This window comes from Dufourea novaeangliae, unplaced genomic scaffold (genome assembly GCF_001272555.1).
Source record: "Dufourea novaeangliae isolate 0120121106 unplaced genomic scaffold, ASM127255v1 scaffold24, whole genome shotgun sequence".
Lineage (NCBI taxonomy): Eukaryota > Metazoa > Arthropoda > Insecta > Hymenoptera > Halictidae > Dufourea > Dufourea novaeangliae.
Window position 1 is genome coordinate 1,253,292 of NW_015373905.1, and position 27,173 is coordinate 1,280,464.

General features: G+C 34.2%; 1 protein-coding gene across 2 annotated transcripts in view; it reads left to right on the plus strand.

Moving 5' to 3' along the window:
- LOC107193792 (GRAM domain-containing protein 3-like) overlaps positions 1–25,925 on the plus strand; it is a 154,628-nt gene extending 128,703 nt beyond the window's left edge. For both annotated transcript variants that reach the window (XM_015583296.1, XM_015583297.1), the window contains exons 5-8: positions 13,225–13,381; positions 20,073–20,590; positions 22,022–22,292; positions 25,125–25,925. In XM_015583296.1, the coding sequence (XP_015438782.1) occupies positions 13,225–13,381; positions 20,073–20,590; positions 22,022–22,292; positions 25,125–25,238 (1,060 nt within the window). In that variant the 3' untranslated portion in view covers positions 25,239–25,925. The remainder of the gene's footprint in view (positions 1–13,224; positions 13,382–20,072; positions 20,591–22,021; positions 22,293–25,124) is intronic.
- The last annotated feature ends 1,248 nt before the right edge of the window (positions 25,926–27,173 follow it).

Consider the following 27,173-nt stretch of genomic DNA (forward strand, 5'->3'; position numbering starts at 1 on the left):
CGATTTGAAAAATGTAGTTTCGAGAAAAACGCGTTTAAAGTTTCAAGTCAAGCTTACACTTATATAAAATGTTCATTTTTTAAGGCCTGTAACTCTGTCATTTTTAATTGGATTATCTTGAAACTTGCACAGACTATTCTCGAGATGTTGTACTTAAAGAAAATGTAGAAAGTGGAAAATCGATTGTTTTTTTTTAATTTCTGACTGAGCATGACCTTTTTAACACATTGAACGCCATAGTGAAAAGGGTCGTACGTAGCCAGACACAGTTTATTTCGTTTTTTAAGTCACAAATCGTCGAAAATATGTGCGTTTAGTTAATAGAGGCTGTTGGTCTTGTTTCAAATTATACTGCGATATTAATTTTACACAATAATGTTGTAACGGTATTTAAATAATTCAGCCGCTTTACAATGTTTGAATAACGAGTTATCTCGTTGTTGGCAGTTAACGTGTTAATCTCTTTTCGACTGCATTTGAACGACAATTGTACACTACGCATTTAGCGTTAAAACTTCAGCGTGAATCTATCTAATTCCGCTTTATTGTAGGTATATCGAAAATTGCAGAAACCACACAATGCCGCTATTAAACCGTTAAATATTCCATAGAAATTTGTTTGAAAACGATCAATTGTGCGATATCGTATCGCGAGATATCGTAACACCTGTTCATACAAGAGCAAAAATCATTCCTCGCGCGTATTATTTATTCGTCGCCTGTGGCGATAAAAGTGTCGAACAAATCGGCTTTGTATAATGTTCCACTGCATTCCTTCCCTTTTCCCCTAGTGAAGCGTCGCGATAAACTTCAATGGATTTCCGGTATTAACTGCAGACGCGACTGATAATCTGATTGCATATTTACCCGCATAACAGTGCGGATTCTTGTAATTTTTCGGCTACAGGCTCTATTTGAATTCCTATCGCGACAATTTTATCTTCGAAAGGAGAACCGTAGATTGGATTTTCGTAGATTCATCACGCTTCTTATCGTGGACATGTTTAATGTACAACCATTGTACTTTTAGAAATTACATATTTGGTAACTCGATGTTATCGATTCATGTACGAATTCTTTGATTTTTATTGGCCAACGTTATCAAATTCTGAGAATGAAAGGTCTTAAATAGGGAAAACAACACATGAGAAATGCTAATACAAAAACTCCGGATTTTGTATTTATTGCAGATGCAAATATGCAAAGGTTAATGAAACAACAATTCTAACAAAGACTACACTCTTTATTTGATTTTAGCTTACCAAAATCTGTAGCTTAGAATCACACTGCGGATATTTATGCAAATACAGATTGCTATTGTGTGATTTGCAAAAATTGAAATCAAACAGAAATTGATTTATTCCATTGAGGGTTCTATTAAGTTACTTTCTATTATACATATATTACATGTTGAGCGTATCTCGCTTGTGCACCAATGAAACATTGTCGAAATTTCGTGTTTCCTAAGTTCCATGTTAATATTCATCAAACGTTGTCTAAAAGAGAAGCAAATTACAGGTTGAATCTTCCACTTTTTGATCTTCTTGTTCGATTTTGTTTAAGTCTGTGCCCAAGGGGTAGAATCCACCCTCATAGAGAGGGTCGTCACCTTGTAAAAATTGGTCCACATTTGAGAACGGATAAAAGTGTTCGCAACTTTGGCGTATAGTGTCAGAAATTAAGCTTCTCTACTTTCAAAACAAACCAAACTGCATCAGCAATAGATGTTTTTTAACGAAGTTGTAGTCATTTGCAGAAACCCCCTGCCTCCTTATGATTTCATCTCTTGTGCATGGTACCGTTGAAATTGTTTTTCGAGCAATGAGTTGCAAAACAATAAAGTAGAAAAATGTATGGTATTTATTTAACATGAATAAAAGTAATATAATATTATAGTTACGTCATAAAAAATAAGGAATAAACAAAATAAACAATAAATAATGGTATTAATATTAATACAAGTTCAATTGGTTCTGAAACAATATAGCGGAAAATAAGATACAAATGAAAAACCATTGTCCAGAATTGAAAGTTAGTTGTTTAGGGATTACATACCTTTGAGCTGTTTAATAAAATGGAAAATTCCACACTTTTGTGTACATGCAGAATTATTGTTTATTAAAAATTCAACATATACATCTTATTATATGTTATTTCCTTAATAATTTCTGAAAAATTGAGTTGTACATCTATCAACAGAAGGAAATGGCTGCCAGTTAATTATAACTCGTTTCATCAAAACATTATCTGCGATACCAGATATGTATCTCTGTGGGCTTTTAGTTGAAACAAGTTTTTCTAATTTTATATTAAAGTAGACAAAAGGACTTAGTACTTATCGAAGCCGACTTTAAAAATAACATTTTACAAAATGACGACTATTTGAGCTTGAACTTGTAGTTTCCGACATATTTTCAACTTCTTTCGTTACTAAAACAATAAAAAATGCACGAATCCAACATTTACTTGGTCTAGTACTACACTTTCGTCTTAAGAATATTACCACAAAGTTTGGTCCAAATTGTTTCAGTAGTCTTTTAAATACTTCTGGTTTTTGAAAACTGCATTTCAAGTAAAACGCCTTTAAATGACAGCCACATTTTCTTCTGTTGATAGATATATAGCTCAATCTTTCAGAAATTACTAAGGAAATAAGATATAATAAGATGTACATATTGAATTTTTAACAAATAATTATTCTGCATATACAAAATTTTTTTTTAATTTTCCCTCTTATTTAAGGGGTTATGTTCAGTCAGGAGGTCGGAAAAAGAATGTTCTTTAGGAATTTTTTTCTCGAAAACTATAAAAAAAAGATTGTAGTTTCTAGATTATAAGGTAATTTTTTTATTTAAAAATATATATTAGTAAATAAATGGTGAGCGATCTCCCGGATGTATCTTCACAAAAAGTGGTCTACCGTGATCACTGTAACTTCGTAACGGTTCATTTGAAATTAAAAATTCAGTAAGATTTATGTAATGGAAAAACCAATCTTGTCCTTGAACGTGGGGTTTTTCGAAATATTGATTAGGAACAAAACGGCGGACGTTTTCCTGAAAAAGTGCGATTTTCACCTAAAAAATTACTCGTTTTTGGTCAATTAAAAAAAAAGTATGGAACGAACAAAAGAATCCTTCGTTCAAGGACAAGTTTTTTTGGTTTGAAATAAGGCGCAACAGGCTTCATCTAAATCGACACTGTAGTTTTCGAGAAATATTGATCACCGATTTGAAAAATGTAGTTTCGAGAAAAACGCGTTTAAAGTTTCAAGTCAAGCTTACACTTATATAAAATGTTCATTTTTTAACGCCTGTAACTCTGTCATTTTTAATTGGATTCCCTTGAAACTGGCACAGAATATTCTCCAGATGTTGTACTTAAAGAAAATGTAGAAAGTGAAAAATCGTTTTTTTGAAAATTTCTGATTGAGCATGACCCCTTAATAGACAAAAAAAAAACTGAATTAAAATCATGCAAATTGCAGATTTTTTTGGACAATCATGGGCGAATAGGTGATATCAAATTCAGTAGATTCTAAAACGATATGACGGAAAGTAAAATGATAAAGCACTGTGTATCGTTGCGAAACGCATCGACGCTCACCACCGGCTCTACGGCTAATTTTTCACGACTTGTTTGCCAGTCTCGTAACAGTTTTATTCAGTTTTCTAAATCATCACATACATACACACCTGTTAGAAGAAATTCAAGATACTAAACCAGGTGTATTATCAGTGAGTGTTCGTCGATATCGTCGCGATAGGTCCCTTGACTGTCAGTCAGTCTCAGCAAGATGTGCGACACGTTTATGTAGGAGACGATCGATATTCCAACTGCGAATCTGATTGGAATCGTTGCGCGGCATTTCCTGGTGTTCATAACTTCATAAACTACGATAGTTCCATAAAAATCGATGTGTAATTCTGGCACGTTTGATAAGCATCAAACGCCGTTCCAGAATTTTTCTGCGGTGTTAAATATCTGCAATAGTCAGGCGTAAAGCAGTTAATCGGTGCTGACTGTTTTGTGATGACAGAAGCAACTTCAAGAGAAAATCGGTCTAAAGGAAAACTTAACTCTGCAAAACTTGTGTACTACGTTAATTTGAAGAGACTCGTTGCGATCTCTAAGTGTAACAGAAATTGTTCTCCGTGAATTGTAATTACAGAAGGAATCGTTCTTTGAATAAGAACTTTTTTTGTAAGATGAACAGCCACAACTGGTGAAGTGCCAGTATATTAGTGATCTAAATGCAAGCATATTAGCGATTCTCCTTCTTTGTTGCACCAGAAACAGTTGATCCTGTTCGAAATTTTGATTAGAAGGAAAGTGATTCTTCTAGCAGGACACCATCATACTTAGAGTACCTGTGATTGCTGACTGTGTTTGATCTACTGGTACTAGAATGCGATCTCGATAGAAACAGTTGAACTATGGACGGAAGAAATATTTGTCCCACAAATTGGGGGCAACTGGAGCAGTAATTGTTTCTAGCCATCACACTGCCACGGGAATATAGTCGTCCAATATTTTCATCAGAAGAAGAACAGCCTCAATAGGAAATTCAACCACTCTGGAGAGCTGTTTGATTTACTTGGTGTAACTGATCCAGTCGTAAAGGATCTAACTTCTTTTGATCCTATCCTATCAAGAAGAACTCTTACACTCGAGTAGAAACATTTCACAAAATAGGAATAGCTCTTTCAATAGAGAAAAGGTAGCAGACTACGTCGGAGAACTACCACTGCAGAGGCGCTGATTTCCCTAGCGCCAGTGATCTATTCGCAAAGGAAGTATCGCTCAACGTTTATTTTTTGTTATTATCCGATCAAGAAGGACTCTTGCACTCAAAATTGAAATTTCGAGAAAGGACCATTTTACAAGATAGAAACAGTAATTCTTTCAAGTCCTCACACTGTCACGAGAATACAATTATTTAACACGTGCCATCGCAACAGGAACAGTTCTTTCAGTAGAAAAAAGGTAGCAGACTACGGTGAAGAGCTACTACTTCAGAGACACTGATTTATCTAGCGCCAATGATCCAGTCGCAAATGAAGTATCGTTAACATTTATTTGCTGGTATTATCCAATAAAAAAGAAGTCTTCCATTCGAAGTTGAAATTTCGAGAAACAATTTCCCAGCACGTGACACCAACATAGTCGAACTCCAGCTCAATGAGAAGACATTGACGCGCGGGGTATATTCCAGCGGATCCAATTATTCGTGCCGCATCCTCGTCCGTCTTCGATCGACCTTAATTTCTATTAAGTCGGCCCACAGTTGTATGCGACCCGCAATTAGCGATCGAAACAATTTCCCGGTTGCCCGTCGACGTATTGTCAGTCCATTAAAGTCGCTATTTCGTCTTGGCCAATCCTACCGAGCGTTTCGACGATAACTCAAGGAGTGCTCGATTATACCGATTTACGGAATCTTAATTTTCTAAGATATATCTCCAGTGCGTTAGATCGGTTTTTACCTCGAGCCTGTTGCAAAATGGTCGTGCAATACACGGAATACGATATCTGGAGCAACGACATATGGAGCCCGAAGATCCGAAAAAGAAGCAGCAGGTGCGAGAAGTATTTATTCGATAGTTCGTGATCGTTGGTCCTGTTGGTCACTTTTAAAAAACCATAACATGATCTGCTCCTTTGCTTCAGTTTTTATTCAAAAATTACTCACAAGGGATGTTCGCGATGTGATACACTCTGATTTTTCTGTAACTTTGCTCAATTGTTTATGAAACCAATTTAAGAATTTTGTTGTACTTGATTGGTCTCATATACAAGGTGTAACAAAAATGTTGTTCGACCCGGAAATGGGGCACTCGGGGTGTGAAATGGAACAAGTTTTTCCTTAGCAACAATGTAATCTGAGGCTTCGTTACCGAGATATTAACGAAAAACCCCGACCAATCAGAGCGCGAGTTTGCCAGTCGAGTTCCCGCGCCAGCGGTGGCTACGTGCTGCGACTGGTAGGCAGCGTTGCCGCGGGAAATCGGCTGGCAAACTCGCGCTCTGATTGGTTGGGGTTTTTCGTTAATATCTCGGAAACGAAGCCTCAGATTACATTGTTGTTAAGGAAAAACTTGTTCCAATTCACGCCCCGAGTACCCCATTTCCGGGTCGGACAACATTTTTGTTACACCCTGTATATCACACGTAGGCATAATGTGTGCCAACTGCTGAATACGCATACGAACAGCGATTGTGGTGATTTTCACTCTAACAATTAGAATGAAGGAATCAAATGGTGTTGTAGATTTCCAAAATAAAATTCTACTGTTAAAGGGTTAAAGCAGCCGGTTACAACCATATTCTCACGTCACCGGTAAATATGAGAAAACGTATTATAACTGCATGTGATAATATTAGCCAGGAAACTACAAGGCAAACCCGAGAATCGTTCGTTTGTCGTCTGCAAAAATGTATCGAAGTTGATTTATAATACTGATAATACTGATATACCTGCATTATTGTTTACAATACTTTTTTCTTCAAAAGATTATTCTATTTAATATCCTTTACAATATCCTCTAAGGAATCATCTGTATTTTTAATGTCTTTCTTTTTAAAAAAGTGTTTTTTTTTTTAAATCTCGTTATCATTCAGTCTATTGGGCAAACACCAAAATAGAAACTCTAGGACTATGTATATTATTTCGTTTGAATTAAAATACAAAAATTAAGACCTTTAAATTAAAGCCGTGAAGTAAGAATATATAAACTTTATATTATATCATTTTTGGTTGTTGTCGCATAAACACAGCATTAGAATATACCAACGTTCTAAAATTTTTCAAACTACGTACACGAATTCAGCAAAACATGCTTTATTTATTCTACACAGTTTCGTGGAGGAATAATAGAAACAACAGAATACAAAACGAAATAACCTGGACCTAGTACAATAGCAATAATTACGATCAATTGAAAAATTGGTTTACGTAACAAAATTAATTTTTCATGGGGGAACAAATTTTTTTATATCTTTATAATGCTTTAGGAGCACAGTTATGACGTATACAAAGCAAGATATTGTGTTTAATCGAATTAATAGAAAATTAAAGCTTAATGTTGCATTTATCCAATAAGAGTTGTTACATAATGAGTTAAAAAGGCAGTGACATTCTACCATCTAACTGTGCAACTTGAGAAACAGTAAAATACAGGCATCTGTTACATAGCTATCCCTATAGTAAGCCCGGGGTATATTTGGGTTAAATGAAATGACAATAGGAAAATTGAAAAGGCATAGATTTCTATTTAACCCTCATTCGTCCCTCATTTTCCCAACTTAATTTGTCTCTCGGGGTCAAATTGACACAGTGGTAAAAAATTAATATAACGCAGAAGAATAATTAAATTTGCAAATTCTTTAACATACAAAAAAGTTACTTAATAATAGAAAACCCAACTATAACAAACAGTACACATGTGCTAGAATTTACAAATAATAGGATGAATTAAAAAGCGAGAAACAAGTTTTGTATTTATAAACATTGTCGTAAAGAAAATCTTTTTCGACATTCACGTAAAAACAATTATAAATAGTAAGCTATATTTAATGTAACTACATAGTTGCATGCACATAGTTGTATCTATACTTTAATATTAGTACCACAAATAGTTGTTTTTTTTTTATTCATACTAAGCCGGAGTCGGAGGCCATCCAACGGATGGGTCTAAAACTTTAAGGCCTGCGGCTCCGGCTTAGTATAAACAAAGTAACAACTATTTGTGTAAAACATACATACAATTACATATGTGCATGCAAGTAGTTCTATTAAATATAGCTTACTATGTATAATTGTTTTTACGTGATTGTCTAAAAAGTTTTTCTTTATTATAATGTTTATAAATACAAAACTTGTTTCTCGCTTTTTAGTTCAACCAACTATCTATAAATTCTCGTACATATATGTACATGTACTTTATGTCGTAGTCGGGTTTTCTTTGTTAATTAACTTTCTTATTTCCAACTGTTTAGTTTTCAGGGTTTTGTTTTTATTACGTATTTATTATTTTTCATTTATTCTTTTTATTATTTTCGGAATCCTGTTGTCAAGAGCTTGATGTTCGCCATATGAAGATTGTTATTATATTTATATACGGAAGTACTATACTGTTATATATTATGATTATATATATTTTTCGAACCCTTTTGCCACGACCTTTCATTCGATACCCATATTGCTGGGGTTTGAAGAAAATTCTTTTGTGTCCGCCATATTGATCATTTCGTGACATCATTTATCCTATGTCACCCGCAGTGTCAAAACGAATCCAGCGATACCTCATTTCTCAAAATCGCTCCAGCCGTTTGGGCTCTAGAGTCGAACTAATGAACATCAGTAGGTACACTTCGGAGCAAACTCGGCTTCCACTAGGGGAAAAAGTGTCGTTGGAAAGGACCTCCTCCCATTTGGTTTCGGGAATTATTAAAATGTATATCAAATTAACATTCAAATCAATATTTATTTCAGTACTTGGAATAAATTTACCAAGTGGTAAGCCCTTTCCCTAGAATTTGCACGTCAGTGTACATACAGACACGCGAAATCGTCGGGTAAAAAGTCGTGGTGCATCGTTAAATTTACTTACACATGACAGAATAACATTGTTTCTCAGGAGAAAACTGTGTCAAATTGACCCAAGGAATGGTTTAGGGCTAATAAAATACTCAATGTTACCTTCGTAAACATTGAAAAGAAGAACGCTTATTGCATTTCCGCTTTGGTTTAATAACCGTGTAACACGGTTAGCGTGTACTTATTTCTTTCTCATTGACTCAGCAGAGAATCTAGTAGGAAGTCGTATTTTTGATGGAACAATCATCCAACTATTTATGTGGTTTTTATTAAAACGTTTAGCTTCACTATTGAAACGCAGTGAGCGATGCCAAACTTCGGAGCGATAATGTGTGTAATCATTCGAAATAACGCAACGGTAATCGTGACGCGATCTACAATGAGTAGGTAATATAAAGATCGGTGAAGCGATCGTGAGAACAGGAACATCGGAGTGTTTGGGTGGGTGCATTACTGGCTTAGTTTCCGTAGTCGAAGTGTCGTGTATGACGAACGTAATCCAGATTTCCTCTTGTGTATAGTGATGGGCACGATATAGTGAACTCGTAAAATTTTTTGTTTGGTGACTTCAAGAACGTTTCTCACACGTTAGAGCGGATCGTCTTCACGGAGATTTGTGTAACTTGAATTTTTTATTTTGTTATTCTAACAAAAATGTTACTATGTACCTACTTGTAATTTATCCATACTCAAAATATTAAATTGTTGCGTGGGCGCGGCATGATTTCCAATAATAAGAAAGCAGGATTTATAAAGTGAATAATTATTTATTCTAGAGGAGGTGTACTTACCTTTGACACGTCATTCTCTTTCAAAGGTCGAACTAGTGATGGGCACCATCGACTAAATTAAACTATCGACTAATGACTATTCAGTCGCAACATACTGTCGACTATTTAGTCGATAGTTTTTAGTTGACTGAAATTTTGCTTTATAGGTTATGTATAGATTATGTCGTCAACTTTTCAGCACCATTGGTGTATTTACCTTTTAGAAATGTATTAGATCATAGATAGAATTACAAAAATATAAGCGGTAAACAAGTTTTTTTAAACAATTACTAATATTCGATTTTTTGTAAGCTATTTAATATTGGCAGTTAAAAAATTAACTGCTCTAAATTTTTTATGTAAATCAATTAGGTTGTAAGCAATAATTTGCACAGTTCTTGGTAATGCATAAAAAAATATATGAAAAAATTGCAATTGGTTTGCATCGCGAAGAAAATAATCAAGATCCAGTCAATAGCGATCAATAGCTCGATAGTTCGAGCGAGTCGCTTGGAGCGACTAAATTTAATCGACTAAAGTAGTCGCTTCAAGCGACTAATATTAGTCGCCTGAAAGTAGTCGCTTTAAGCGACTAATATTAGTCGACTGAAAGTAGTCGCTTTAAGCGACTAATATTATTCGCCTGAAGGTAGTCGCTTCAAGCGACTAAAGTAGTCTACGATTGAAAAAATTAGTCGACTCAAAGGAGTCGTTGGTTACTATCGACTTAGTCGATAGTTTTTAGTCGATGGTGCCCAACACTAGGTCGAATTACGACTCTACATTGTTTATGTTGGGCGCCATTACCAGAACGACGCCGCACAGTGGTCGGAATTGAAAAATCCAGTGACATTTTGATATAACTTTTGAACTGTAGGGGATATTGATATGAGGTTTGGACTGTGTAATTTAATAATGTTAACTTACAAGTAGGTGAAAAGAGAAAAAATTACAATAACAATTATATATTTTAACAGTAGAAACAATAACAAATAAAAGTTAAATTGAACTATATTTCTTTTACAACTAGTCAATAATTAATTCTGCAGCTTCCGCATCTAATTTTTTAGACCAGACTTCTATTTGTGGGGAAAATTAAAGCAGCAAGTGTACAATGAAATACCAACAACCAAAGAAGATACGAAAGAGCGTATAAGAAGAGCTTATGCCGCGATAAACACAACTGAAATTCAACATGCCGTATTATCCGTCAAGCAACGCTTCAGCCATTTGAACACTTGTATTAGTCGTGTATTACTGTTAGATAAATAAATCAACGGTGCCTGATCATTTCCTCAAAGTAAATTATTTTCTATCACAATTAGCTTAACGCAAGCCATGAATGACCCTTCGAATAGGTCATTGTATTTGTCTTGAAATACTCTATCAGAATGTAAGTAAAAAAACATACCGTTCCATTTAAAAAAATAGAGATGACCTTCATATCTCCTTGACGCCTTCACCTATCAAAAAACTAGTAACATCGGATGATCAGCCCCTCGATATCAAATAAGTTTGGTCTGATGCATTTTTTCCTATCACCAATAGCAGCCAAGTTATTCAGGTGGCCGGTTTTAAGTGCCTCACCCTGTATAGAGGGTGTTCGCGATAATTTGTACCATCGCTTTTTCGTAAACGGTAAACATTAGAAAAAAACCGAAGAGGAGGAAGTTGTAATATATTTTACTAGCAATATGATAGCCTTTCTAAAGTTTTTGTATTTTTAATATTTTTTGAGAAACAAAGGTGACCTCAATTTTTTTAAATGGAATGCTATATATTTCTTTTTTTTTTAAATTACATCATATTGTAAGTTTGTCAGAGTCCGGCAAAATATAATCTATGTAATTAGAAAATCTAAATTACAATTACAATGTAATTGCAATGTAATTACAATTACAATTACATTGTAATTTTATAAATACAGTAGACTCGTATAAAACTAGCGGTAGGAACGCTCCAGCTCACACGCATTACTGTCACACATGCACGTATCCCACTATCGGTCGACATCTGTAATCAAAGTTCTGATCCAATTGGTGAATTCGTCGAACTGCCACGAGATCCTGCGTGCCCATTGGCTCACGTTGAAGTAGCGTTTCCAAGAGAAACCCACCTCGAGAGCCCCGCACCGCTACTTTAACGAGAGTCTACTGTACACTCTAATTTTAGAATTACATTGTAATTTTACAACTACATTGTCACTGTAATTTAGATTTTGTAATTAGATCCTATGTTGCCCAACTTTGTTGTATGTCACTATTCATTCACCAAAAGATTAAAATAAGTAAAAACTTCGGAGATTGTCATTCGATGTATATCCTTAGTTGCATGAAAAATATTTCGAAATTAATACTATACTGGTGATTGTGATGCGAGCACAATAAAATAAGAGTAATGTTTCATTAATGATTTAATAATGTTTTCAAATTCATAAATTTTCGTACGATTCCCACTTTTGTACATCACTACACAAAAGTGTAAATTTCGAAAAATAACTTCCGTCTGGTCATTCCATTTTATATGCATAAAAATAATATGTTATTATTAGGAGGTGGAACTTAAGTAAAAAGAGAATGGTCATTTTGGGCCCAAATGTTCTTCAGCGTTCACGAACGGCTGCGGTGGCGTTTGATAGGTCGTCACTTATTAAACAAAATAGTACATTGCGACAAACCGGTAAAACTTGGGGGTTTCGAGATATTGACATTTGTATTTTCCCACACCTGAATTTTTATAACTTCTTAATAGTTCAACTTGTTGATCTCAAACTTTTTTTTTTAATATTATTGCTTCGACATGGCCTTTTTTGGGCGACAATGATATTTAGCTCTCCACGCATTGTAGTGAGAGTACATTTTTAAGAACATTCGGAAAGCAATATTTTGCACATTTGTGGTACAACTATCGAGTTGGAGGTTAGCTAGCTATTTCATAATGTTTTAGTACAGAGGTATGGTAAAAATCATTTTTGGAACATTTTATTAAGATATATACTAATAATAATTATTATTATTATTATATTATATATCATATCAAATAATACATAATACAATACATAAGAATTACTTTATTGTATATTATTTTATGTATTGTATTCTTCTATTCAGTTAATATTTCATTACGACTTGACATTGAAAACAGCAGGAAACGATATTATGTACATAACTTTTCTAAAAACTTACAGAACAAACTATTTTATTTAAAAAATAACCTAATCGTTAAAATGTTACAGAAAATTCCAACTGAATATGCTGCTCTAATAACATGTTGTATAAATGATTTTTAGTATACCCCTGTACTAAAACATTATAAAATAGCTGGCTAGCGAGCTCTAACTCGATGTATTTTCGGTCAAACATGCAAAAAATTGTTGTCTTATTACTTCTTAAAAATGTACCCCCACTACAAGGCGTGGAGAGCTAAAAATCATTGTCACCCCCCCCCCCAAACCCCCAAAAAAAGGCCATGTCAAAGCAGTAATATTAGAAAAAGTTTGAGATCAATAAGTTAAAGCATTAAAAAGTTATAAAAATTCACATTTAGAAGAATAGAAATGTTAATATCTCGGAACTCTGATATTTTACAGATTTGTCGCAAAGTATTATTTTGTTCAGTAAGTGACGATTTGACACTTTGGGCCGAAGCATCCATATTAACTGAGCATTCTGATTTGCGAAAATTACTTCAGAAAAACGATAGATTGTATCTAAAATTGATGTGATTTTTTGAAAATTATAAACTCAGCTAGTTCGTCGCTTCAGCTGAATTACTCATCGATGAATGTGACGATGCAATATGTTTAACATGTGTACGACGTGGTTTTTTCACAGTTGAATTTCTTTTGTGTTTCAGTCATCTTTCTAAACCGCTCAGTAGAAGCACACCATCCATGGCAGCCGGTGGTGTCGTACAAGTCGCACCGGGAAAGGTTAGCAGATCCTCGTCCACATCCTCGCCGACGACTACCAGCAGCGCCAGACAAAAGAAATTTCACAGGCATTTCTCTCAGGTAATTGAAAGAAAGTCTTTGCTTCTGCGTTTCACGTGTGTCACTTCCACATCACCACATTTAATTAGATCGTAATGTGTACGATATTCACCGATTATTTGACCAGACTTGATCGTTGCATTCCATTAAGGGGTCATGCTCAGTCAGGAGGCCGAAAAAAGAGTGTTCTTTAAGAATTTTTTTCTCGAAAACTATAAGACTTTTTTCAAAAAATGTGTTTGTGTTTCAAAGATTGCCGTTTATAGATTATAAGGTAATTTTTTTATTTAAAATATATTTATTAGTAAATAAATGGTGAGCGATCTCCCGGATGTCTCTTCACAAACAGTAGTCATGAAATCAAAAATTCAGTAAGATTTATGTAATGGAAGAACCAATCTTGTCTTTGAACGTGGGGTTTTTCGAAATATTGATTAGGAACAAAATAGCGGACATTTTCCTGAGAAAGTGCGATTTTCACCTAAAAATCATTCGTTTTTGGTCAATTAAAAAAAAAAAGTATAGAACGAACAAAAAAAAAAATCCTTCGTTCAAGGACAAGTTTTTCTGATTTGAAATAAGGCGCAAAACGTTTCATGTAAATCGACACAATAGTTTTCGAGAAATATTGATCACCGTTTTGAAAAATCTAGTTTCAAGAAAAACGCGTTTAAAGTTTCAAGTCAAGCTTACATTTATATAAAATGTTCATCTTTAACGCCTGTAACTCTGTCATTTTTAATTGGAATACCTTGAAACTTGCACAGAATATTCTCGAGATGTTGTACTTAAAGAAAATGTAGAAAGTGAAAAATCGATTCTTTGAAAATTTCTTTCTTAAGCCTTTGCAAATGAAGTGGGCGATTCTACTGATAGGTATATTTGACGTTAATTTTATGACTAACAATTGTTATCACAGCTGCTGTCTTTATTAAAAAATTGCACAGTGTACCTACTCTATTAGTTTCAAGCTATGTACAGTCCCTGGCTAAAAAATTAGGGCCACCCATAATTCTCCGCGATAAGCGTAGAATTAAAATGCCAGGACGTAATTTAATAATAATTTTCATTAACTACTAAAGTATGTACATATTGTATATTACATACTTACATACATATTAATAATTTATATATCATTGTATGTAATGTCTTATTATTTTTTACTTTTGCGAGTTTATTGTCCAAACAACTCTCCCGACATGAATCCCATTGAAAATGTCTGGCGCTTACTTAAAATCCTTGTACACGCATTACATGTCGCCACAATAGATGATTTAAAAAAAATTCTGAATGTTTGACAAAATCGTCTGAAAATAATGAGATACAAATTATTAATATGTATGTAATAGATTTGTACGTACTTTAGTAGCTAATACAACTTATTGGCCGTTTAATTCTACGATTACCGCGGGAAATTAGGCAAATTATGGATGGCCCTAATTTCTTGACCAGGAACTGCACCATCTGACATAAGAATAAAACCAATCGTGTTAAACACTAATGATAATTAAAATCGAGAATCAACCTCAGTTAAATTGGGGCCATTTCTACCACATGCATTGACCACACTTTAACTGCTACATCACCCAACTAGGAGTGACATGTACGTTGCAAAGGGACTGGATCGTTTAAATATCGGTAGAAAATTTTGCGTAAAAATTTGTGATAGTATAATTTAATATTATTACAGTAGGTATAGTTTAAAACACGATCAACAACCTCTATTAACTAAACGCATATATTTTCGACGATTTCCGACTTAAAGAACGAAAGGAAGCGTGTCTGGTTACGTACGGCCTTTTTCACTGGTCAGTCAACGTGTTAAAAGATGGGCATTAAAGCTAAATTCATAATTCAACTTTATAAAGATACATATAAGTTTCTACTAAACAAAATACTATTTAGCGATGGCAGTATTCGACGGAAAGGTGGCAGTCGAAAGTGTCTTTGAAGAGACCTTTTCAAATTCAGTATATAACAATTATGTAATGAATGTAATATAAATGTCACTTTTGTATTTCAATGAAATACGTGTATAGCGTCTATTTAATCTTACATCGTCTAATAAAATTGGTATAATGTTGAATATATCAAGTGCTGGTAATAAAACGATCATTTCGTGTGCAACAATCTAATAGGTACTACAACCCCTGATAGAATATACATATTTAAAGCCCAGAAAAATTGTCATATTTTGGATTTTTTTTTTCAATGAATGAAATGTTCAACATAAATGAAGTGTTGTCTATTTATTGAGAGTATAAAAAGATAGTTTTGGAACTTTAAAAATGAAGGTGGTCTGGCCACCTTAAAACCCAGACCTTAATTAACCCCACTGAGCTGTTGTGGGACAAATTGGACAGAAGCATTAGAAAACAGTGCCTCGCTTCTAAAATCCAGCTCTGGACGCTGTTAAAAGAGGCATGGAGAAATATACCGGATGAAAAAATAAGAAAATTAATATGACGAATGCCTTTATTGACCAAAACTGTAATAAATTCCAAAGGAGGATTTTTTGGTGAAAAGAAAATTTAATTTTAAATGTTCTTAATTCTTGTTTGTTTGAATATTATTTAACTATTGATGCATAGTTCGTTAACTTTATCTTTATCAAACGTAATACTAAACAAAATAACATTTTTTGCGTTAAACAATATCTGTCTTTATTTTTTCTTTTAATTCTCAAGTGTCCATACTTCCATGAGCGGCAGTGTATGTACAAACTAATATATTCATTAAAGTGTTTATTATATGAATCGTCTTTTTTTTTAAAGTAGTAGTAGTCCATTTGTAACAATAACGCAATTTATTTAACACGTTTGAACCAAATATGTACTCCTCGATCCCCCGATCTAACACCATTAGATTTTTTCTTATGGAGATATGTAAAGGACAAAGTTATGTTTGAACCGCTGACGACAAAAGAGAATATAAAACAAAGAATACGTGACGCTTGCGCTTCAGTGACTTCCGAAATGTTAACAAATGTCAGAACAACTTTGATGTTTGGAGTAAATAAATGTTTACAAACCCGTGGTGGACATTTTGAACATTTAATTTAAAGAACATTTTATTTCTTCACGAATAAGCAAAGGACTCAAGCGCGTATAATTCAATAACGTAATATCCAAGCGCTTCAAGCAAGTACCTACAAGTCGAAACTTCAAACTGTTATATCTCATCATGGAAACATCTGACAAAAAAATGTTTCAGACAAAATTTACTGGTTTTTTCCTGTAGAATCTAAATATGTAACGTTTTATAGGGGGTTCTATTTAAAATTATAAAGGTACCCCCCCTCCTAAAAAGGCGAAGGAAGGGGGGGGGGCACTTCACGTTTATGTAGTTAGAAAGGCCCTTCAGATTCATGCAATTTAAGACCAAGAACTTTAAAATCGATGGCATAATTTTCGAGATATTGAGCTGTTAAGAGTTATGTGGGCCACCCTGTGTACGCTCTGTTCAGCAAGAATATTTCAAGAAACTTTTTACAAAGCACAATGAATGAAATATGATTAAAAGTTATTGATATTGTCTATCTTTACGATTGTACTTTCATTTTTCTAATACATAGGTATTGTTCTTATATTAAACTTATTATAATAAAATTCTCGAAAATGTATATCAATATACCTTCATATTTAATAACATACCTTTATTGTTTTGATTATAATCATTATTATTTATATTTTAGTATTACATTTCAAAACAGTCGTCAACTTCAATGAAAATATAAATTTAAAACTTGTATTGATCAGGTTTTGAAAATGTATTATTTTTGAAAATGTTATCAGTCTATTCGCAACCGACAGAAACATTCGTTTACTTAGAAAGTATTTATAAGAATGGTCGCATAATAAATTAATCATATCTAGAATCTTAAAAGCTTAAAATAATATTTTTAAATAATGCAAAATATTAAATACGTATCTGGTAATAAAGAAAAGTAAACTTATACCACTTAAAAAAAGCGACTCATATAAATTCAAGATACTACTTATAGAAATACAGTAGATATTCGTTTAATATCGCCTGATATCGCTCGATGAACATAATTATTATACATCAATTTAATGAAGGAATATAACTTTAGTAGTAGCCAAGGAGTGATGGACCATAGCCCAAAACTTAATTTTCTTATTCTGCAGCTATTTATAAACATATTGTTATATACTAATTACATGTGATATAAAAGATCATCCACTACATAAATCGTCGAGTACAATATTTATTATTTCTAAAACATTCGATTTTCGGATATTTTGAAACGCGTGGTCCATCTCTCCCAGGCTTACTTACCTACGTTGGATCATGTGAACGGACGATCAACAGGAAGAGCGCGCGTGTGATCGATCCTCGTTTATTGCATCGTTTCAAGAAATTCGACACTCTACAGCCCTGAAAGATGCAATAAACGAATGCCTACTGTACTTCAGAAAATATTTTTCTATCACTGCGATTAGTAGAACACGCTGGTAAAGGTTTGCTCGATCGGTGTGTAGAACCCCCTACTTTACAACCTGATAAAATCGCAAGTATGTACTATCTAAATATGGAATGTACGACGTTTTCGCGTCAGTTTTTCACACTCGTGAAATGATAACGGTAACCTTCGTTCTTCACCGTTTCGCATCTTATCTGCCATGTTATTGAGACTTTTCACGCAAACCGTTGAACTGGTTTTATCGTATAACAGAAGCTAAGAGCGTTATCCGGTATATCAGCTGCGGTATAGTAACAGAACTTGCCATGTTATCATAACAAAGTTTTCGACTCGAATGAAATCGTTTCACGAATCTATTAACATTTCTCGAGCTACTTTATTATTCCGTTAAAGTGTTGGATGGTTTAGTTTTCTCTGTTTTACAAATACGTGCGTTGAAGTGAACTGTTGATATTCGTTAGGCGTAACTAAACTGTAAGTAAACAAGAGGGAGTTACTGAATTTACATGAGATCTATAAATCATGTTCGTGTGGCATATTTTTACTCGTGGATCAGATCACTCTACGTTGTATAAAAATTTTTTTGTTTACTGTTCCTGTAAATGTAATTACCTGGAACGATAATTTGTTCTTTTTTTTTTTTTTAACATTCGCTAAACTTATTCGATCGAGCCAAATTAATTATGATAATATTTTATTTCATGAGTTATTTTTTTGTAATTATGTTGTAAACACTTGTGTGTGTGCTTGAAGTGGTTGTTAACTCCTGTGTTAAACAGTTTTATTGAAAAATATTTTATCATACGCGACATTCTGCGTCAGAAAATCGTACAAAAAGTTGACTAACCTTTAGCGCACGGTCAGGTTTTTTTTACGACTTTTTATATTTTCCAGTTAGAACTTTCATATATTTGTTATTATTATAACTTATAATATTTATATTAGTGCAACATTTTATACTAGAAAAAATAGGCGACCACTCTAGAGCCTACAAATAGGCTTCCCCGACCTCTAGAGGTTAAGCAGAAGTTCGAAACTGTTAAATTCCATTTTTTACATCTACTTTTATATTACTTTCACTTGCACTTAACTAACAAATAAAAAAAACATTACTAGTAACGGAGAATATGAAACGGACTAATTTTAGTCATAGATTATCTTACAGAAGCATATTTTGGAATAAGAACATGAAGAAACTTGAGTCGACTACTTAATATCGTGCAAGACAAAATACAAATTCCTATTTTGTACAACTAAATGGCTACCTAATCGATTAGGTTGAATCATAAATATCTTCCATTCTTGTTTGAAACTTTTTCCTTTGTACATAATTCACAATTTACATTAATCTAATGGACTTATCGCACTTACAACAAAAAAAAAAAAAAAAAAAAAAAAAAAACATTCTTCTAATAACCATTTAACAGATACAATTCTTTTGAAGAATTTATGAGGATATTGTACATCATTGACTGTGTTATTATAAATATGACAAGAATACATCCATGTCCAACTAAAACTGACCTTATCCGGTTACATACCTTTGAGCTGTTAAATAAAAGGAAATATAAAATTTTTTTTGTATATATAAAATTATTGTGTATTAAAAATTCAACATATACATCTTATTATATGCTTTTTTCTTAGTAATTTCCGAAAAATTTAGCTATATATCTATCAACAATAGAAAATGGCTGTCATTTAAAAGCGTTTTACTCGAAATGCAGTTTTGAAAATCGGTACGTGAATTTTTCATTCGTGCATTTCTTAATTTTTTTTAGTAAATAAAGAAGTTGAAAAATTATGTCAGAAACTACATGTTTATGTTCAAACAGCTGCCATTTTGTTCCTAATCAATATTTCGAAAAACCCCATATTCAACGACAAGATTGGTTCTTCCATTACATAAATCTTACTGAATTTTTAATTTCGGATAAACCGTTAGGAAGTTACAGTGATCATGGGAGACCCCTTTTTTGTGAAGAGACATCCGGGAGATCTCTCACCATTTATTTACTAATAAATATCTTTAAATAAAAAAATTACCTTAGAATCTATAAACTGCAAACTTTGAAACACAAACACACTTTTTGAAAAAGGTCTTATAGTTTTCGAGAAAAAAATTCCCAAAGAACATTCTTTTTTCGGCCTCCTGACTGAGCATGACCCCTTAACTCATTTTTTCAAAATTGGGCTTATAGCACTTTCAAAAAGAAAAAAAAAACGGCCCATATCATTATCTAATCCTTAAAATCTTTTGTTTGCCAGGTTTCTGCAGACGAGCGTGTATTGAACTATTACAGCTGCGCACTGGTAGGCGACATCTTGCTGCAGGGCCATCTCTATATCACGCCGAACTATTTCGCGTTCTACAGCAATGTGTTCGGTTACGTGACGAAGCTGCTGATACCGACCGTGACAGTGCTGAAGATCAGCAAGGAGAAGACCGCCCGTATCATTCCGAATGCGGTTGCGATTGCCACCGAGGAGGAGAGGCACGTTTTCGGTTCCCTTCTGTCGAGGGACTCGACCTTCAAGCTGATGAAACAGGTTTGGGACGCTGCCATGGAGCCCCAGCCGCAGATTCTACCGCTCACCACCAACGAGCAAAAGCTCCTCGCCCCGGACACGCCGGTGGTCGACGACTCCGAGGTGAACCCGGAGGAGGACGACTCGAGCATGTCCGAGAGCGGGACGGACCTGAATTCGAGACCGTCGACCGTCTGTACCGACATAGACGGTATTTCGCCGCCCATCATCAGGCCCAGTCTGCCACCGGTCATAAAGTAAATAAATTGTACTTTTTTTTTTCTCTTTGAACAGCTCTGTCTCCCTCTCTCTCCGTAAGTCATTGGGTTAGGTCAGGGGTCGGAAACTGCGGCTCCCGAGCCAAATGTGGCTCTTTGAGTACCTACTTACATGTGACTCTGAAGATACAATTAAAAATGAAAATACAATCAATGAGAACAATTTTTCTAAGATTTTTTCTTCATTTAATAAAGATATAATTCATATTAGTACTTGTTATAATGTTACTTTAAATTTTCCTTATTTATAAAAATATTTTTATAACTCTGAAATAATTTTTAAATTGTTGCGAGGGACAGGTTTGGCTTTTCCGTCTCAAAAGTTTGCCGATCCCTGGGTTAGCCAATATTATACAGCCAATCGTTATAGGGTACATGTCCCAATTACTGCCAGTGTTCCTAATACTGCCAGTTTATTTATTTTACTTAATAAAAAAAAAAAAACGTCACCTATAAAGAATTGTGTACAAAGAATTTTATTATTATATTGGGACTATGAATTACATAAAAACAAAGAGATATATGTACTTGTGTGCACCTGGTATTTAAAATTTAATGTTGAAAAATGATAGTGCAATTTCAACGTCAAAAGCGCGACTATGTAACTGGGTGAAGATGGTTAAATCATACTAAAGAAAAAGCCGTAATTTTACTATTCATTCTGTATCTATTGTACAAAATGAAGTGTTAAAGTATATAGGACGTGCATTAATTTTTTAGTTTAGTTATAGGGACATTGGAATTGCTCAAAGATTTTAATTAATTATTAATTATTTCTTCATATTTAATTTATGGGAAGTACTTTTTTTAATGAGAAAGATGTTAAATAATATTGTGATCCAAATTGAAACGACTTTTATTCTTCTCAAGAGAAGCAGTCACTGTATACATCCCTGTTTTTATACATTTGTTACACCCACCAACACGGTGACTTCTTTTTTCTGTCTTCAGCACATAATGTATAAAAATGGACCACTGCTAACTCAAGAGGTGAATTCATTGTACTCACAGGAGGAATTGATACTCTACTTTTTGTGACAAGTCGCATCTCCGTTTTTGTACTGATACGCACGCAATGATGATACGCAACGGTGATACGTAACAAATGGATACCCATCTTCACAGTCTCATCCAGACCTTTAAACAGTTAACGAGATTAAATAATTGTTTACCAACTGTCCATTCATTCCGGACATATTATTTTAATATAAAAATTGTAATTTTTACGTTTAATTAATTAATAATGGCGAAATATATATATACTTCTTTTATCGTCTATTCGTTACTCGAAATTTTTTATATAATGAATATGCCCATTTCTGCACTATGTAAATAGTACGAAATTAATGATTTAATGAAGTTCCATTAGAAAAATTAATTTTTGTTTTTTTTTTTTTTTTGTGTTCTCAGGTTGGAACCACCGCCGGTACCAATGCTCCCAACTACACCCAACAGACCTAAAGTTCTTTTGTCCTCGTTTGTGGGCGGACTGAAAACTAGCACAGTGATAACGATTCTAATAGCTCTATTAGCAGCTCTCTATGTGTCGGCGGCTCTGATGATGATTCGCATCGACAGGCTACACACAGCCTATCTAAACCATCCCTTCGTCTCGCCGGAACGTTTCACGCAGGATCGGCTGTTGCACTACCTGAACACAAATCTCGATCAAATAATAAAGGTGCATATTAAGACTTCGTTAAATTGAAAATTGCCAAATTCTGTACGCCTTTGAACGAAATAGATTCCGGAAAAATCCACTTATTTCAAATATACATTACATATTAATGTATTTTTGCTCATTTCTCTTGCAAAATGTTGATTTATTTTTGCAGACTTTTATATATCTGAAGCCCTTTGTAAGTACACTAACATTGAGGACCATTTTCGAACTGCTTTCTATAACGCAAACGTTAATCGTATTAATTATTTTTCTCGTTGTTTCTCTGCAATAACTTGAGTATGGCTATTTTATAAACGATTATCTAATCCTGATTTACTGGGTCTATTTGGGCCCATTGTAGCAATATCATTTCATCCCATCTTCTACATATGTACATTCTGTTTTCAGGAGTATTATTGAAGTAAAGTAAAGCGAAGTAAACGAAGGTATTGCAGCATACGTTAAATATATTAAAATTATGAAATGTAATTAAACAAAATTTATTATTCTTAATTATGAGTAGTGGGTCTCATGCACTCCATAATGGTCAAAAAAATGTCCAATGCATATATTTGTATATTATATATTACGTTGTATGGTCCATAGTATACACAGATGGTGTATACATATGTTACAGTAAAAGCATGAAGTTCGGTAAATGTATACACTTGCTAGACAATGTATGCATTTACGTACGATTTTAGCAGAAGTATGAACCGAATTAAGGATGTAAACTATTTCTGCTAAATGTATACATTTACTAGATAATGCATACATTTCCTACAACACGTTGGTAAAAGTATAATGTCGAAAGTATAGTTTTTGAAGATATAGATATATTTAAAACAAAAATTAAAACTGAAAACTTCACACTTTATTTGATAATTTAGGGATTCTTCTTAAGAAAATTAGTTGTTTTTAGTTAATAAATACAGGTTAGGTTACGTCTGGGTTAGAAAAAAGTGTTTATTAAAATTAATGCATTTTTGCTTGTACATGCTTTTACTAAATCAGAAATGTAATTACTAGTAAAAGTATAAATTTTGTTACCTTGCAACTACATTCACTAACCATTGACTAGGAAATGTATACAGTTACTGTATTACCGCTTTTATTGTAACATATATATTACAATACAAATGGACCCAGTATTCGCCAGGCAAAGGTAAATTTTCATAAACAAGGAGCATAATACATTATTATTAGATATGTCCACGTAACTTTGCATGGTAATAGAATATTCAGTTGTTTCCATACAATGCATATGATAATTTACATTTACATAATTTTCTTTGTCTTTAGCGATAATCATGAGAACATAAATTCATGTAATTCCATTGTGCGAACATTGTACGAGGTGTGACAGTAACGGTTCGGGAAACCGTCTTCAAAGTAATCCTCTTGCGACCGTACACATGCATTCTAGCGCTGGATCCATTGATCACAACACTTTTGGTGTTTACTTTCTGTTATCTGTTTTAATACCCACGTTACGTTACAAGCTTGTCTGAATAAAGTTTCGAGAACAATTTTATTTCCTTCAAAGCGAACTAACTATTTACAATTGTTGCTGTTTTGACGGAAACAGAATTATTCTCGAAACTTTGTAGTCACTCTTCGTAATTGAATCTGGGATATTAACCCTCAGTTGTCGCACTGGGTCGAAATGACCCAAAATTTGACTTTGGAATAAAATATCTTTGAGGCATCATTGAAAATGGTAATACGGGCGTCGTAACCTTTGTATACCCGCGCAATAAGTCGCGGCATAACACGTATCGAGATAATTTGTTCGGAGTTGTTAACAAATAAAGTTGGGGAATGCATTTAACTAAAATAGTAAGAAGAAACTATTATAGAATACAGTTTTATTGCAATAATCACCTTTTAAATCTTCTATAACAAAATTCGACAAAAACAAGTAAGGACATACATTTCGTCGGGCTTTCAAACTGACGGACGTGTACAGAAAGGTTAAAAACACGATGATACTTTAAATATTAATTAATTTTTTTATATAGTTATGTCAGAATTTTTGCAACTTAATTCAATAGATGGTTTTTAAACAGCGGCTGATTGAAAATTGGTTTAGGTCGAATCGACCCAGTGTGACGACTACGTTCAAAAAAGCAGGTGTGAGAACCGAGAGTTAACAGAGATACCGGAAATATACTTGAAGATAGTTGAAACTTTATCGTCACACCCCGTAGTTAATGCCAATTGTGTCAGTTGACAACCGACGCGGCGTGAACGAACTAGTTTAGTGTTGGTTACCACTGACCGACGTGGCGTCGAATGTGATAACACTATAACTACCAAAACGGTCAAAATGACTGTTTCCAAAACTCTCATAAAAATGCTAAAAATGTCATAACAAAGTATTTTTTTGAGATTCTTCGCAACTTTCAGTATAATACAGTAAATCCTCGATGAGTGTTCGAAGACTCCTCGGCACTGACAAGGAAAGGTCCCCACGTGTAACGCTAATTTTTTAACGAGGATCAGCATAGTGGTAGAGCTTGGAATTACGAAGCCAAATATATTTATTTCAGCCGCATGTGGCCATTAGTTTATGAAATATTTAATACTCAATGCCAAGGAGCCTTTGAATACTCATCGAGCATTTACTGTATACATATAAGTGAAGAAATTCGTTAATTTATCGATTTGCATATTCCCGACAAGCTGTCCCTTCTTATCAGCACGATAGAAACAAAAACACGTTTATCTTCGGTAGTTTTAGTGTTAACAATCGTACAGGTAATAAATCATACTTCAAAAGTTTTCAGACCGATTAAACTGAAGAAAATAAGAACAGGTGAAAAATTCTATTAACGTATGCTGTTCCAGGTGAGACAAAGTTTGCAGACGTTGTCACAGCAGTTCGTGTCAATGAGCCACAGCAGCGAAACGGACCCGTCCTTATCCGGCGGCGCGATGGAACCGGAAAACGCTCCGAGTTAGCCCCCAACAAGGCTGAATAATTTAACGCAACCAAATAATACGAGTCCCCGTCGCCTCGCTAGCGTATGAAGCGTCTTTCGTATTAATACGTCGTTGTATTCGTCGTCGGCGTCGATTATTCCCACACCCTATACAACCGACTGATTGACGGAGTCGCTTCGACGGCCCTTGACAAAAAACAAAAATCAGATAGGCATTACCATTCGTTAGCGTTATCTAGACTTTCGCGCGGCGCTGAGGATAGAATGGAAGTTGTGCTGTAAAACGTCGAAACGATGCAACAAAGAAGAAAAGAAAACAGACGAACAAGTATAAATAATTCGAGAAAGACGAGCAAGGAACGTTTGTAAAAAGAACTTCCTAGATCGCGCATGCGTCACTCAATTCGACTTTTAGTCACGCTTGCTGGTGATAATGAAGAAAACAAAAAGAAAAGAAAATAAGCAAAAAAAAAAAAGAGAATAGATGCTTTGAAAGCGGCGAAAGATCAAAATGATACAATATGTAAACGGAATTATTTCTATGTGAACGTCGATCGCGTCGTGAAACAATTGTTACCGCGTTTGACGTGAAATTCGGTCAGTGCAAAATTAATTCGAGCGCGTATGGCTAGCGAAGGGATTTTCGTTTTTTTTTTTCTTTTGTTTGACTAGTCACGTATACAAATATATATCTATATATATATGCCCCCACATACGACAAGGGTATATTGAACAAAGTGAATCGATGCAGATGTTGCGCAGCATAGAACGAATACCGGTTACTTTCGCGAACCGAAACTCTATATTTTAACCATGAGGAGGATAATTACGCGGGAACGTAGCTTGACAGAACTTACGTTTGTGCGCGCACGGTGTTACGGTCGTTTCACGTACTAAAAATATCGTCTGTCGCATATCGAATACAGCGTCGTTTCACCGACGCGAAATTTCACCGTCGTTGTGAGAACAGCAAAACAACGGGATTCTGTTTTTGTTTTCTTTTTTCCCTTTTTTTTCCGAGACTCGAGACGACGAGGAAGCGCGAATGTAGGTCGCGACAGGGTGTTTGCGTAGGTTTGGGCCAGGTATATAAAGCGTGATAAGGTCGAGCGGATGAAAGAAGTTCACACGAAATTGTGTCTGAGAAGACTCTATCAAAAAGTTGCAACTGTATTGTGTAAGTTATTCGGTTTTGTAAAGGCTCATGATATTTTGTATAATTTTATATGTTTCACATTTTTCGATAGTTCTTTTTTGCATTTGTATCAGCACATTCCATAAACATATTGTACACAGACTGCAAAGCAAAGGAACTGTAAATATGAAACATACAAAACTGTAACAAATGATCAAAATGGTTCTGTAAATTGTTTCTATTTATGCAATTAATTGAAATGTATGTTTTCGTATTTTTCAGTAAATTGAAATGTTTTTCCTTTGACAAATCTCATTTTATAGATATTACTCCTTGTAAAGTTATTATAAAGTCGGTACATCAAATCAGGAATGTTAGTCAAAACAGAACAAAATGAAGCATTGTGCAAAACCTATTAATTTTATTGACCTGGTTCCAGGTTAATATTTGACACTATAATGTATAGTACCGCACAAATGTTTTCGGACAGAACCCGTTTCCTGTAGTATTTGAACTAAGGATACTACTGACGTTATATTCAATAATCAACGTCTGTCTTGTGTAATTTTTGTTTTCTTAGGTCGCCCATACTCGATGTATTTTCTAAATATCCTCCTCGAACAAATTGTTTATTTTGGTGAATATACCGTCTATTTGGGGACGTCTACACATCGCGAAACTGTAGATGATTGCGCTCCATTTGAAACGAAAAATGTCTTTGTCTGAATTAATTTGTCCGGTACTGCATGTCCATTTTCCTTATGACTAGACTGAGGATTTTTATGCAAAATGGGATATTATAAAGTACTTTATGAAAAT